This window comes from Bombus vancouverensis, chromosome 6 (assembly GCF_051014615.1).
Source record: "Bombus vancouverensis nearcticus chromosome 6, iyBomVanc1_principal, whole genome shotgun sequence".
Lineage (NCBI taxonomy): Eukaryota > Metazoa > Arthropoda > Insecta > Hymenoptera > Apidae > Bombus > Bombus vancouverensis.
Genome location: NC_134916.1, coordinates 11,952,896 through 11,968,902, shown reverse-complemented (window position 1 = coordinate 11,968,902; position 16,007 = coordinate 11,952,896). Strand labels below are relative to the sequence as shown.

General features: G+C 40.0%; 2 protein-coding genes across 6 annotated transcripts; both read left to right on the top strand.

Moving 5' to 3' along the window:
• Window positions 1–175: 175 nt before the first annotated feature.
• LOC117155675 (protein THEM6) lies at window positions 176–2,009 on the top strand. Its single transcript, XM_033331917.2, has 3 exons — window positions 176–320; window positions 1,335–1,549; window positions 1,668–2,009. Exons 1-3 carry the CDS (start codon window positions 176–178, stop codon window positions 1,902–1,904), a joined length of 597 nt encoding a protein of 198 aa, XP_033187808.1. The 3' UTR covers window positions 1,905–2,009.
• A 402-nt stretch (window positions 2,010–2,411) lies between these two features.
• Window positions 2,412–15,736, top strand: Tsp5D (Tetraspanin 5D). 5 transcript variants are annotated; one of them, XM_033331911.2, is made up of 5 exons: window positions 2,412–2,582; window positions 9,353–9,464; window positions 13,436–13,627; window positions 13,714–13,896; window positions 14,284–15,736. In XM_033331911.2, exons 2-5 carry the CDS (start codon window positions 9,402–9,404, stop codon window positions 14,617–14,619), a joined length of 774 nt encoding a protein of 257 aa, XP_033187802.1. In that variant the 5' UTR covers window positions 2,412–2,582; window positions 9,353–9,401; the 3' UTR covers window positions 14,620–15,736. The 5 variants fall into 5 exon arrangements, with proteins under 5 accessions (XP_033187802.1, XP_076475369.1, XP_076475370.1 ...); XM_076619254.1 differs by lacking the exon at window positions 2,412–2,582 and adding an exon at window positions 6,397–6,418; XM_076619255.1 differs by lacking the exon at window positions 2,412–2,582 and adding an exon at window positions 6,614–7,094.
• Window positions 15,737–16,007: the final 271 nt, after the last annotated feature.

Genomic DNA, 16,007 nt, shown 5'->3' with positions numbered 1-16,007 from the left:
TCCCGATTACAACGAAACGTCATAGAATGAGGAACCGGTTACAGTGTAAGAAGCGACCTCGCAGTTTGGAATTTCATGGTAACCGCACGCAGTCTTGCTTGGACTGTGGCTTTGTGAACGTCAAGAGCTGTTTGTTCTCCTTTCACGTCTCGTCTTCCGGAAGCATTATAGAAAAATGGTGTGCGCCTGCCTCGTCACGATCTTACTTGTTCTCTACATGCTCTTTGACGTAAATTATTTCCTCAGGATCTTGTTTACGTTAGGTTCGAGCAGGCTGTTACAGAAGAAAAAGAAGATTTTCGATACTACTACTATCTATGGTAATAATCATAACATCTTTTCCATCGGTTATATATCCTAGTTTCAACAGTTTTATGATGCTACTACGGATTATAATAAATAAGTTATAGGTTATGATAGTATTTTCGCGACTATTTTGTTCTTTATATTTAATTTTTGTATTCGATCTATTTAGAAGTACATCCTTTAGTAATGAGTATTTTTCTTTGGATTATTATTGGTATCGATTTGTGGTGAAATCGATGATATAACAATAAGTGTTTCATTGGCCATTACAATATACAAGATAAGATACGGGATAATATTCATTTGATGAAATACTTGTATTTTGTATGAAAAGTAATGTATCAATAAGCATGGATACACGCGCGTTCGATCACGTGTTCAGTAGGTACAATCATGACGTGTAATAAAAACAATGGAAATTGCGTCAATGACTGATCTTTGGTGAATGTAAAGCGGGACCCCCACCATTTTAAAAGAATTTAAAGGCAAGCATTTTTCAAGTATGACTGATCATACATTTTTCATACTCGAAAATTCAGATATTCTTTATTTCATGCCTATGCAGAATACGTATAAATTATATATATATATATATAATTATATATTATATATATATTATTTATATATATATTTATTATATATATATATATTATATATATAATATATAATATAATTATATATATATATAATTATATATTATATATATATTATTTATATATATATTTATTATATATATATTATATATATATATATTATATATATATATATATATATATATAATTATACTTACACGAAACGCCAAATCCGATTAAATAAACACTGATACGAGTAATTCGTAAAGATTATAATAAAGTAATGATATAATAAATAATGATGTGTAACAAGCATATACATTGTAGTTAGGTAATATGTAAAAATATAAAATTGCATACATATATTCAAATGAATAGATTGACAAGTATGTAAATGGTTTTTTTATCGATAAAAATTAAAAGAGAACAGATTGAATTTTTTCTTCATTTCTCTAGGTATATGTACAACACAAGATGTGGATTTGTTTTTGAAGCACATGAATAATGCCAGATACCTTCGTGAACTGGACTTCGCACGTTTCCACTATTACGATCGCAGTGGAATTTACGCAGCCATTGCAAAAAGAGGCGGAGGTGCAGTGCAAGGAGCTTCGTCGACTCGGTATCGTCGAGCTATTCCCATTTTTACGCCTTATAAAGTTACCACGAAGGTTAGAAAAATATAATACAATATAATATAATATAATTAGCCTTAATTTGTATATTAATATACATATAATTATATGTATTGTAATGTCATGAAATGAAAAACCTGTTTTAATTTCGCAGCTAATATATTGGGAAGATAAGCACTTCTATCTGGAACACGAGTTCATTAGTTTGACGGACAACTTCGTACGTGCAGTTGTTCTTAGCAGACAAACTGTCACAGGTTTGAAGATTCCAGTTACAGAAATAATCGCTGAAATCGAACCAAACGCGCAACGGCCCGCGTTGACCAAGGATTTAGAATTATGGCTCAGTTCTATGGAAGAGTCTTCTCAGAGATATAAGAAGGATAATTGAAGACGATCTTCTTTGTTTTACACCCTTGTTGCTCAATGTGTACTTTATACGTTTTTGATGTTATTTTGAATTAAGGTGTTTTGAATAAACAAATTTCTCTGTTAACGACATGATAATCGCTAATTCTCATATGCAATTAGACGTTAATCGATCGTTTCATGTCTGTGCAATAGTATTGCCAAGTATTGCTTAGTTGCCAACCCAACATTATTTACAAGCTTATTTTTCTGTTTCTCTCGATTATGCGTAATCGAAGCGTTGTAAATAAGCAACAAATTAAGAAGTAATACGCAAACTGTTTTTGTCATTAGTGGAATGACAGGAATAATTATCAGAACGAAACATAATAATATCACAAAAGTACATTTCTTTATCCACGGGTCATAACCGTGACGCGGCTCTTTCTACCCGGGTAAACTGTTCCCTCACATTGTTCAATTCCTTCGGCTCCCGTCAGATGGCGACTTTCGTTTCACGATGCCCGATGGAGAACGGATATGCGAGAGTTGTGCGCGTTCCTGACGTGCAGTCGATCCGAGTACTCGAAACCTGTCGCGAACACAAGCCGACCTTTGACTCCACTTTCCATGAACTTTCGTGATTCATTCAGTGTCGAAGAGCTCGTGACAGGTCCTGTCAACAACGCAGTACTGGACCGTTCCCACTTTCATCCCACCTGTAAGTGGTATTCTTCGTGTTTCGTATCGCTTTCCGGCCCTCGACACTTCCGTTTTTTTGAACTTTACGCGCAACCCTCTTGAACTTGTTACCGTAATATTTATTCCATTCCGTGCATGAAGATAAATAATAAAACGGGCATTTTTTTCAGGTTTACTGTTATATCGTGGTAAACGTAGTAGTTAACATGTTATCTGTAAGAATCGCGCCGTTTCGCGGGACCGAATGAATGTATCGTTTTACAGAATTTCGCACGACAGGCATAAATTAAAGAAGACGCTGACCGCTGAATAATCGCGATGATCGTAAAGTGTTATTGCCCTGATTCACTTTTTTATTCTACGTTTAACGAGTTCCATTGACTCGTTCAGTCAGAGGTACGCACTTTAAAAAAAAGTCTGCGTCTCCGTATAGAAGGCGCATTTCATTTACGATATCTTTTGCGAGAGACATCATACTCCACACGGATAACATTATGCAATCTAGTCAGGAAAATTCCTACGCTAATACGCTCTCTATTGTTTCTTCTCGTTTAATAAGATATTTTTCATGGAAAATAAAATTTATGACTTCCTTCCCTCCTGTTTCTAGAACGCTGATTCTCAAACTCTCGAGACAACCGGTTCTATATGAAATTCTTCTTGCCTCATTTCGTGCAGAAAATTAGCAGTCCCGTCAAGGCTCTTAGAAATTTTGTCGCGAACTCTACGTTAGGTAAGGAATGCTTCTACACCATCTACAAGCATGGTAGAATTCATTCGTTGGACTTTGATATCTCAATGATGTAAATCGTGGAATCAACTCGTGCAATTTCTATAAAATTTTTATAAAAAAAAATTTCTTTTAAGAAACAGTTTGTTAGGGAACAAGCGTTTTTGTGAAAAGGCAAAACACGCAGTTTCGTGCGTGAAGCTTGTTACGTAAGGCAATCGAGATCATGCATTACATAATAATGATTATAAACGATTCTTATAATCATGCTAATGCGAATTGTCCAATGACACTATTCTCGTCGCACCTCCCCACGTCTCTCCTCCTAAGCGACTATATGAGAAACAATTTTCTCTAACCGAGTAGCGAACTGACACTGCCCCACGGTTATGCAGAAATTGCCACCTGATGTTCATGGCACGCTATCTCAATTTGTTTATAGCCTAATTGCTTGATAATCGTGAGATTATCGCGTTTAAACATAATCTTCTTCGGTAATTGCTGTGTGACATCATTACACTTCTGAAATTTAGTTTCGCAACCATTCTCATGAGATTTGTAAACTACTGTTCTTATTATAGAATGAAAATCATTATGTGAAGCCAATTTAACGATGGTTGTCCCGATGATACACGCGCGTCAGCGTTGTTAACTACACGTTCAAAAGCCTTCGTTGTTATTAATGATCCCCGATTAGAACAAGTTTCTAGATCAAGGACCGTAATCCTCTCCGCACTCGGGGATTAGAAACGTTAATTAAATGTCGCAGCAGACCGTTTCGATAATCCGCGCGATGTAATCGCGCCACCAAGGAAATCGATCGTGCGAACCGGCTGAACGTCGATTTCTCTTCCCATGTTCCTCTTCCCGAAACAATCGTCACTGGATACTTTTCGCTCCTCCGCTGTTATCTTCCGCTTTCTTTCGCGCTCGTGGGAAATCTCTTCTCACTTTAATCGCCAATTAGAAGCTTTCCACTTGTCATTTACCGCGGAAAACAATGGAGAAGGATCACTTCCGATTTCGATCGATTCGTTCGTTCGTTTTCTCATTACATATACGCGAGACATCTTATAAGTGATGTAAATGAAGATTTATATCTCTTAATAAGTTTAAAAATCTAAATACGGAACCCTCGTGGGAACATAAATCTTTTCTCTACTTTACGAGGGAGAAAAGTTTTAATCCTCCCCGTTCATATACATAAACCTACATTCGAGGAACCGATCACGTATTAGGTTGCGGAGGATTAGGGGATGTGAAACGACGATGGCGCTTATACGCGGTCCTTTGTTCGATCCTCCGCCGTATCACGTGGGAGGACAAGCGTGTACGCGGACGCATATCGTTTCGCGATTAACAAGCACATCGTAATAAATTAGGAATTACGACGCTGGTCTCTCAGTTTCTCCTTTCGCCTCCCGTAATTGATGCGCCGCCTTTTTCTTTAACGATCCCCTCGTTTCAAATAATTCGACAACTGCGCTACACCTACTATCCTAATAGCGATTATACACAACGTAAAGTTTCGGTTAAACCATTACACGTTCTCATTGCGGCTTAAACATCTAACAATATATCATAACAGTAGGAAACCTGCGAAATAAACTCATCTGCGAATAAGAAAGCGTGACGTATAGCGAATTGAAACGCCTCGATTTGGAAAAGCACGAATTGCCGTGGTTCGTAGCACGGAAAAACGCGAACCTCGATGCAGCGAGCATAGTGATCGCGATCGGCACTAACCTCGTTGCAAAAATTGCACGCACGAACAGAGATAGAGCTGGTGATAGAGCGATGTGTTGGAAACGCAACGCGCTCGTCGTTCCTTTCCTCGGTTACGTCACGTGGGAAGTGAGCCGCGTAGGACGCGTTAATGCGCGGCCGTCGTCGATGGCACGTATCATGTAAAGCGAGAAAGAGCGGCGCACCATGCGAAAAAGGGAACGACAGATAAAGAGTCGTGCCGCGTTAACTTTTACGGTTTAAGCACCGTCCACACCGTTCACGTCGACGGGGCGACGAACGGGGAGGGTCATAGATGATCGCAAATTGTCCGCAATTGACAGGAAGTCGTGGTAAGGGGGACCGTTCCTACGCCCCCTCGCACTCTCTTCGTTGTTCATTAGCCGCGGCGTTTGCGGGTCCATTTCGCTCGTACGAATTGATTTCAAGTACGAGATCAACCCCGCTCTTCGAGAATTATCGTCGAATCTCAACCGAACGCGTTATCTTTGGCAAATTTTCACGCTGTGATCTCGGAAGGATGACTTAACGGAACGATTTGTCAGGTTCGTACCTTTAATGACGCGATGCGTATAAACGTGGGATTTTAATATCGAAAATGTCTGTCGAATCTCATGACTATGTTACTGTAACATCGTAATGATGTCTATAGTATTTTCGAACGATTACCCGACAGTCAGAAATTTATAATTTGATCATCTTTCATCGTTTAATCCTTGGTTCCTTTAGATTTTTAAATCTTAAACGACCTTCCAGTAGGATGCTATTTATTTATGAAAATTCTTCAAATATACAAAAGTCACTCTATCGTCACAGATGTGCTTTCTTCTCGTAAACTGATACCTACAGCGAATTCTTTTACGACGTTCGTCGTGAATTTCGTAGAGGAAGATTTCAGATTTACCAACTGTACCTATAATATCGGAAATTTGTAATTCTTCCTGCTTCGAAAAACGAGTTTCGCAACAGTTACTTCGAATACAGGTTACGAAGAATATTAGGATTTATCGCTGCAAACCTCGAACCAGCCCTGAACTCGTTTTTAATTCTCGTTTATTTAACGAGCGCCATTCGCAACAAACGGGACCGTGTATTGCACGACGAGTTCGGTTACGCGATAAGATGAATCAATATTATCCCATGCTGATAACGACATTCAAATCGAGGAGGGAGGAGTGGGGATTTTTCCGTTTTATCGAAACTATGCGAATAACGAAAGGTGGCAGTCGTCCAAGTCGAAACCATTGTAAACGCACAGTCAGGAGACTAAGATGCACATCGCCGGTGACAAGAAGACAAATCGAATCGACGATCGTGAAATTCATTCTCGCTGTGAACATAAATTACGCGTTCCTTCTTCTACGCGCGTGGAACGCTCGGTAAACAATGCATCACAATTCTACACGCGCGAGAATTCCATTTTGCCGCGTCATTTGCGCGATTTGACGCGCAGAAACCCGTGAACCGAGGGAAATTAATGTCACACTCGACATAAGCTGTGTCACGGTCCCCCTTTTTTTCGCGGTTCTTCAACTAACGCCTCACCTGTGCAAAGGAACGCAGTCGAACGCGTGCAGATGAAAAATTCGCGTCGCAATGTTCGTACAGTTAAATCGTTTACCGTCACGCGTAGATAAATGCAACGTTTCTTGTGCTAGATTAGAGAGTTCGATAAATCGTCTGTACTATTCTCAACGGTATTAGCGTGTCGCACAATCGCATGAAAATGGCCGGTGAAACTCCGGTAAATCAGTGAAATCGGTCACTGCTAATTAGCAGGGAAAAAAATCAGTTTCTCGTTGTCATTAATTAAAACAAAGTGTCGAGAGGAAAATCGCGGCGCGGGTCTTTTGTTTAGTGGTCGAGGACGTGCGCTATTCGATCCATTACTTACACGTGCGCACGACGAGCTATGTTTAATGGATGAAAAAAATGCGTCAAACATGCTGCCACTATGGTTCCGAGATCACAACTTCTGATACCGTGACCCTGTTCAGTGGAATCTTTTATGTGCTTTTACAATTCTAACTTGCCTTTCCAGGGTATCTTTCCAGGGTATGTCGCCATAGAGATTTTTATTTCCATAGTTTTGCAAACGTAATAATCGAACGGCAAGCACCAGGTTTATGGCTTCTAATCGATTTTTAACGACGGTTAATGCGTTGAATATTGCGAGAATCGATGGTAATCAACACTGGACATCACGTGGACTATCGACGATCCATAGGAATCCGTCGAATTTGAAATTTGATTTTTTGTCTCCCAGGAACAATATATTCTTTCTATCAGAAATTTTGTCGCGCTTTGTTACGAGTTATTATCTGAATTGAATAACTGGCAAGAATCAATGAGTAACGATGTCGAATATGCAATTACAATTGCGATGTAGTTCCTTTTCCTATTGACAGTGATGAATATTCAGTGAAAATGTAAACACAATTAAAAAGACAACATCATTATCGACGTAATTTGTGAATTGTCACAACGTATACGTCAATGACAGCGAGAGTGTTAAATAATCTGTTTTCAAATTTCGAATTTTAAATTAGATTACCAGTGATTTCGATTTGATCTGCTTAAAATCTTATGCCAATCAGATTTTGTAAAAACGTTTCGGTATCATTGATGTGAAAATATATCGTTCTGTAAAACACAATTCGCCTAACAGCTAACGTATTAATTTGCGAAAGTAGAAATATCGTTTGATCATTTGCAAGCATTGGTTACGTATATCAATCACGCGACAGGCATCGAAAGGAAAACACGATCGCAGATTTCCGACGACCTTGAGCGTCTCGGTTGCTACTCAGTGGACGTTTGTAGGAAAGTGACGTCTTCGCGTGAGCATACCTTTCCATAGATGTTACCTCCACCACAAAGTGGACCCGCGCGATCGTGATCGGGATTGTGTATAGGTAAGAGGCCTGGCTGTCGGCAGGGTGTCCCGTTAGGGGACCTAGAAGGCCCAGAAGGGGCCACAGCCAATCGTATCAACCTGGTTCCGAACACACCGGAACGGATCCTCGTCCGATGAGGATCGCCTGACAACCGGTCAGGCTGGTCAGTCAACCGGTACGATCTATTAATTGATTCACGTGTGTTTTTCGTGTTGATAATTCATGTAAAATACTCGGGACTAGTATGCCGAAAAGTTGAAATCGTTGTGTGATAAGGATGAGAACTTTGACGGCGAAAGTTGATTGTAAGTTGATATATCCGATAGCGAAGATCTATTTCTCTTTTCCTTTCCTCATATTTAAACCTTTCAAGCTGAAACTGCACGTTATACGAGCGTATCAAAAGGTATAAGGTGTTTAAATTTATAGCTAAACTGCCGATATTTATGCAATTTCATATTTTAATAAACAGAATTAAAGAAGGCCGTAAATAAGAATCTTTCGCGTTGGTGAAATATTATAAAGAGTAACTAATTTTGGATGTGAAATTTAAATGATAGTTACATTCGCATTCCTTATTCACTAAGTATCATTCGATATTTTGAACACTTTGCATATTTTTTTATATTAAACTTCTTACGAGCGTATAAACATCCGCAGTCTATTTATAACTGTTACGATGATACATGGACAATTAACGTATTCTCTGTTTTAAAATCTATCTCATATATTAAACCCGTACGTAAAAATACTACACGTAAAATCCACACCATTCATTCACCGATGATTCACCAATGAAAAAATCCTCGTTTTAATCAACATTGAAAGAATCAATTCATCATACATCGAGTATCAAGTCAGCAATAAACTAACATAAGTAGAACATGGGCATTAACCGTCAGACTTCGCAAGGAATATGTAATCGTCGCCCGTGCTCGTAAAGCTTTATCTTCGCCTGCCATTCCTCTTCTTTTTCTCTTTCTTGTTGCTCGTCTCTGTTTCGTTGGTGGTAAACGCGTTTCCCGGTAATCCAAAACGATGCTCAGTTCCTGGCCGGACTCGAACCTCGTCGTTCGATCTTCCCGCGTCTTTCGTTTGAAACGTTTACCCGGTCACGATCGAGCGTGGTTTGCGAATCGAGATCCCGATCGATCGTGACTCACGCGAGAGTAAGCAGCGAAAGTTTTCTGAGCGCTGTTAACGACCAACAAATACGAATGCTAACGACCCGATCGATGCTAATACGTGCGTAGCCCAATCAAAATTCGCGGCGCGCTAACCAAACGCTCGCATGTTCGATTTCGCGATTGTCTTTGCTGGTTCGTCTCTTTGAATCCTTGAAACAGGTGTCAGCGACGTAAAAGTTGCTTCGGGACAGTTCTCAGGTGAGAATCATCGCATTCCTCGTGTTTCTAGGAAACACTGCCAATCCCTTCGTCGCGAGGACTTTGCGAGGGATCGAAGCATGGGCCGCACAGGATACACGTGCATCAGGCACGTTTTCTGCTCCCTCAACGTTCTCATTTGGGTACGTAACACTTGCTGTCTTTGTTAATCCATCAAGTAGAAATTACTTACATAAGTTGGTGCTTGTAACGTGTTTTCTCAAATAAAACCTGAACATAGTTTCATCAATCCTTCGTGCGTCTAATCAAAGTAATTCACATACGACTCGTTGTATATTTCCACCAAGTAACTAGTGATTATTTGAATTATTACTTTAACTTCGTGTGGATCGTCGGTTCTACGAGTCTAAATATTCTTGGAATGGAATTGTTATAATTTTCTTTGAAATAACTTATATTACGAAGGATAAAGAAGTAGTTTGTACTAATAAACCTCGATAATCGATGAGATGTTTCCATTAAAAAACTTGGAAATTTATATGCACCAACCTGATACAAAGTAATAAATACGTAATATTCCATTCATAGCCTGATCGTCATCATCGGGATTTATTCAGATTTCATGGAACTATAATTACCGCATGCAACATCCGATTCTATTCTATCGTCATCGTTCGTCACGTTCATAAAAGCGTTTTCTCTTTTCGTTACATAGTTAAAAATAAATATTGTTCGCGATTCCGCTGACGAGACGGCGCACGAAGCGAAAACAACGCCGTTCAAACACGTCCGTAAGCGTGTCACGTTCGCGAACCCAGAAACACGATCGACCAAGTTAATTTCCATCGCTATTCGTGCCGATGCTGCGCAACGTAGAGCAGAAGACCGCGAACAGAAACAGGAGGAACGGCCCACGCATACGATTAAATCGATGCGCATTGTCATTCTCGGTGCATTCCAACGAACTCTGTCTCTGCTCTCGAATTTATTGTGCCACTTGAAATCGCTCGTCCCCGCCGTACGCTACTCTTAAATAGGACGTTGAACCGTGCTCTATGAGCTATGAACTTACTTACGGTACCCGAGAAGACGCTCGCAGACGCTCGTTCGACGAGGCTTTTCCTTGTAAATCTTTCAACTTGTGCACACCGGTCGCTGTACGTTTCTTCATTATTGTCGAGATACATTTGGATTTACACTGACGTACATCAGATATTTCTACGATAAAGAACGTCGTAAAAATCGTATTACCTTCCCGAAGCCTAATGAACGAGATACTATTAATAAATTGGAGATTTCAATTCGAAAACTTGCGCTCGAAATGAACAGGGAAACTTCGAATAAGGTGGAATGTTTATACTTCTTAAAATCGATAGATATCTACTGTATGATCTCACTTATCGGACACTAATTTTTGTTAGTTCTTTTAGCATGCTCGTGTTAGTTTGTGAAAAGTTAGGACAATAAAAGATAGACGTACGTATCAATATTTCCGACTGTCGCTTGCAATATTTTGACGTATAGTATTTTATGTATCGTTCTTGATACACATTAATAATTTTATAAAAAAGTTCATAATCTAAGTCAGATAGTGAAGTATCATATATATCAGATATCCTAAGACAATTGACAACTGGTTGAAATTAAAGATTAAAGTATTGTTTCTAGTACGCAACATCGAGGCACGTCCCAATTGGCCTATATATCAGGTACACGCTATTTTCCTTAACGTCGTCGTCTCATCTTAAATTCCTGTACCGTCGTGTAGTCGAGAAGTACTAGGTTTCAATGCTCCGCGGGTCTCATTACGTATGTCGTGTCCTTAATTGCACACTCGAACGATTCCAGGCGTCTGCGCTGAAATTGCGTCTGTAATTTCGCGCGGGCACGCAGTCGGTTTGCTAATCAGCAGTCGACGATCGAGACTCTGCACGGTCATTTCATCCACGAGAGATACTTAACGGTACTCGTTTCGTGGACGACGTAAATCGAGGGGAGTTTAATCGTTCGATCGACTGGTCCGTTCGTCCATTGATTCCACGCGGCCACGATCTGTTGGCCGCGATGCTGTTCGCCGACGAACCGTGGCTGGGATATTGGGTCGGTCGAGCATCGGTCGATTTCGTCTCGATCCTGAGCAACGACGCGTAAGTTACTTCGTTCGAACTAATTTAACTATATTGGATAATGCGGCACGTTGTTACCACGCTGATGTTAATTTACGCCGGTTCCATATATCGCAGCGAGGACGAGTATTCTGCCGACAACGTTTCTGTTTAACCAGTTTACCTATCTGGACTCTGGACTTGGCTCGATCTTAGTACACCCCCGTTCATAAGCGCAATAGAGTCTTCCACTTGCGAACTATTGAAGATAAAAATAATCACTTTTGCGATGCCAGGTTTTATTTATTCAAATAGAGATTCAAAAGATCGTTGGTTTGTTTTGGTGCCTGAGGATGACATAAAGAATTCTATGGAGCTCCGTTCTTCTTATATTTGAAACTATCGGAGTCAATTTTGAAATGCCTCGAGTGCTACTTTGTGAGAAGCCACATCTTTGTCATTTTCATTGGCTGTTTAGATCACGATAATATTACTTCTAACAGGAATAGATATCTGCTACTAGCAGACATTCTATTATTGCGTGATACACGTATAGTAGACTGTTCTGTTCGTATATTGGAACGTTTACAATTTGCACTTAAATATAATGCTCTACATGACAAAATACTGTATAGAATGAAAGCTGAACACAGCATTTGAGGGAATACAATTTCGATATCTCTAATCGTTCGAAATAACAATGTCAATCTCAACAAAGACGCAGACTGTGAAAGCGCGAAAACAAGTCTGATTCAGGATGATAGTAGCTTTGAACCGCGTAGTAATAAAGTTGCCGCACCATTCATTCGAGCGGTACAGGCAGGTATAATGGGATAGAGGTTTACAGATAGATATAATGGGATGGAGATTTACAGACGACGAGCTAAAATTGAGGCAGTTGAACAAAGGAACGGTAGAAATCGTAAATGACGGGTGGCCTCACTCGGTACAACGACGGCTTTAATCTCGCCTGGAGGGCAGCATAGGGAGGGTGAATTACTAAACCGTAACAATTTCCCAGGAAAGGTCAATATACCTTCTAATCTCGCTGTCACCGAATACGTCAGCTAGACGTACACTATATGTGTATATAGAAACTATGTTTTACCTGACCAGGATGGCAATTTCCCCTTTGAGACAGTAACCACGAGACGGCCACCGGCACAAGGAAGGAAATACGCGTGTAAATCGAGCTGCGGCGTTTCAATTGCTGTCCACGATACACACCGATGTCTCGTCAGTGAAAAGAAACGTTGTTGGGTCGTCTGGTTGCATTAGAGTTTCATTAACGTTATAATACAAGACGAGCGTGCTTTCTCGTTGCCGACCCACTTTTTACTTGCGATTATGTATACCCGCTGAATAATCGAGATTCTCACCAAGCATGAAAACCACTAACGTCGACATTCCTCCGTCGATCTTCCTTCTCTTCTACATAATTCATCGATTGCCGATTTCGAGAGCGACTACCAAGGTGTCAGAAACGACAGGATCGAAAGTTACACACAGCGGTTTGAGGTCGAACGAGCACGCATAGCTGGAACTTACATTCGACCTCGTGATTTAAGAGGTTTCGCAACAGCGTGCAACGTTCATACGGAAGCACACGCGATCATATCGTCTGCATAATTGCGCGTCGAACCGTCAGGAGGAAGCCGCTCTGTCAACGATATTTTCTTCTTGATTCTCGCTTTGAGACATTTTTTTCTGAATTCAGAATGTATGCAGAATAATCGTCTAGAAAATAATTATCTGCATATTCGTAAGATTCGCTGCATTTTTTCTATTGCATATAAAATCAATATAATTGCATAAAAGATCAATTTCGATACTCGTTAATGAAGATAACGACTAGCGATTTTGTAATCTTTGATCTGGTTCAAGATGACCTTTACGGTCATATCTTGGTATTTCTAGAGTCATATGTTAATTTGAAATTTATGTAAAAATGTAAAGTCGACGAGGATGATCGACGTAGAAAGATGCGTGTCATGGTCGAGAGCATCCAGGTCAGAATGTCGTTCTGACTCGTTTAACATTTTTTACAGTTATGCGCTTGTGGAATTTTGGGTGCAGGCCTGTGGCTACGATTGGCTTACTCCGGATACACGACCTTGGTGCCGCACTACAGTTTCGCGTCAGCTGACTCGTTGCTGTTAGCCGCTGGATGTGTGACCTTCGTCATCGCCTTCTTCGGATGCTGTGGTGCATGGTTTCAATCGAGATGCATGTTAATCACGGTTCGTAGACTTTCGTTCCTCGTCCACTTTCCTACGGGTATCACCTTTGCTTTGATATTCATTTTCTAATTTTTCTCTCTTCGTAGTACTTTTTTTTGGTAATACTGATGTTCCTCGGTGAATCCATGTTGGGCACTCTGGCCTTCATCTTTAGAGAACATTTATCGAAGAGCTTGAAGGACGAGCTTCTTTTCGGTATTGAAAAACATTATAATCTGACCAGGGAACCTGGTACTCTTCCTGCTATATGGGACCACATACACACAGAGGTGAGAACAGCCAAGTATGTCTACGTTAACGCTAAAACCATCCACGATTAACGACTCGAGATTGGAACTATTCTAAATATGTATTATTCTCAAAACCACATTTGCAGTGGTTGCAAAAAGTATTGACACATACCAACGAAGCATTTCTTATCAGGTTCTATGCTTCACTTTCGCAGTATCAAATTTTTGTAGTCGCATGAAAGTACTGTTAAATGATATGACATTTGAATGATATTTGAGCTTAATTAATTAATATGTAATATGTATGTACGATAGATATAACAGCGTACCAATATTTATTACGACCGGTGTACGTAGCATTATTCAATTTCTCTTTACTGCATCGAATCTCACTAATTTTTCATTGATCTTCTGCCACAATTTTAGTTCCATTGCTGCGGTGTACGAGACTATACCGACTGGTTCCGGATCGACGCATGGCCGACGGAAGACCGCGTACCCGATTCCTGTTGCATACAGAGGGAACGATATTGCGGTCGTCTTGGCCCTGGGGAACGAAACAAGGAACATTGGTACCAAGAAGGTTGCGCAACAGCTATTCAAATGTGGCTAGTTACTAGGCTTCACGTGGTCGGAACCGTTGGTCTTGTTGTGGCTTTCCTTCAGCTATTCGGACAGGTGGCCAGCATGATCTTGTTCTGCACTGTCAGGCACAAGAGATCATCCCACACGTACAAGAGCTACGATACTGCGAACACCTAGAATTTCAGATGGATCTTAGACGAAACCAGTGTCTAAGATCCATCGAATCCAACCAATTATATATTACACGTTACATTCGCGATGATCACGATCTTCTTCGTGAAATGTCTGAAGAAGATTTCGATTGTCGCATGCGCTACTCCTCGAGCGAGATATGGATCCCTGTAAATTTCATTCGTTGCCTTCGATGTTATTCCGTAATGCCAAGAGGCGAAAAAGACTCCTTTTCTAGCGTAGAATTTGAGTAGGACCAGTGATCACTGCGAATCATCACGACTCTCAGTAAGCGTTAAAGATCGTTACGAAGGTCGTGAAATTTCTGCTAATCCGCGACAGAGATAATAGGATGAGTTAATAAACGAGCGCGACTTCAAAGATGCACAAGATACGCCGTTACTTGGCTCGTTACTTTCGATGAATGATTGCTTTTCCTAAAGGATCAGCTTGACGAGTTTCTAACAAAATACCTTCGATTTATAGGAATAACGACGACATACTGTCGAGGACGGTCCGACAAGTGACTACTATCACATCATTTTAATCGACTTTCGATCATTAGAACGTTAGATCGTTAGTATGTGAGAGAATTTTATATCGTAGAATGCGACTGTTTTATGTTACCTTGCATGCGAACCTGTTTATTCACTAGAGATAACACGTTGATCGCACGCAGAAATTACCAAAATTACGTTTCGTACAGCGAGGCTATGTTCGATGATTTTTTTGTCAATATTTTATTACTTTCTATTTGTTAAAAAGCTGCCTGGTTGTGCGAACGTGAGCATTATTTTTACTCGTTATCGTTTAAGATCGAATCGACACACCCGTGGAACCTGCAATTTCTAAGATTTTCCTTTCGCTTAGCTTTAAATCCTCGGGTGTGTTGGTCTCACGTTTTTACCGTATTTGATCGTATACAACATCATCGCGTAGTTGATAATTTAACAGCACTTGAGGTCTAATATTTGTTTTGAAGAAGCGTGGTTTCGAGTGCAGCTTGTTACGATATTACAAAAGTCGTTCACATTGCATCACGCTACAAGATGTTCGACACGAAGTTCGTTACGTTGTACGTACCTATATCGTTCGAATAATAAATAATATATTTATGCGACAATATGCTTCAGATATCTTTAGTAACCATCTTGCAAATATGTATAGATTTTATGCGAAATTCACAACTGTAAACACGCGCAGAATGCATGAAATAGCTAAAAATATTTGCTAACGTATTTAGTAGGTGAATCATTTTCAAGTCATTACGCGGATTCATAAAAATATGAATTTACATAAATATCTACAGTCTATAAATATACATATCGCACGTTAACATTGTCTAACGTGTTTTTCTAATCAACCGGCGAGAAAATCACTTTGTGTTTCATAAA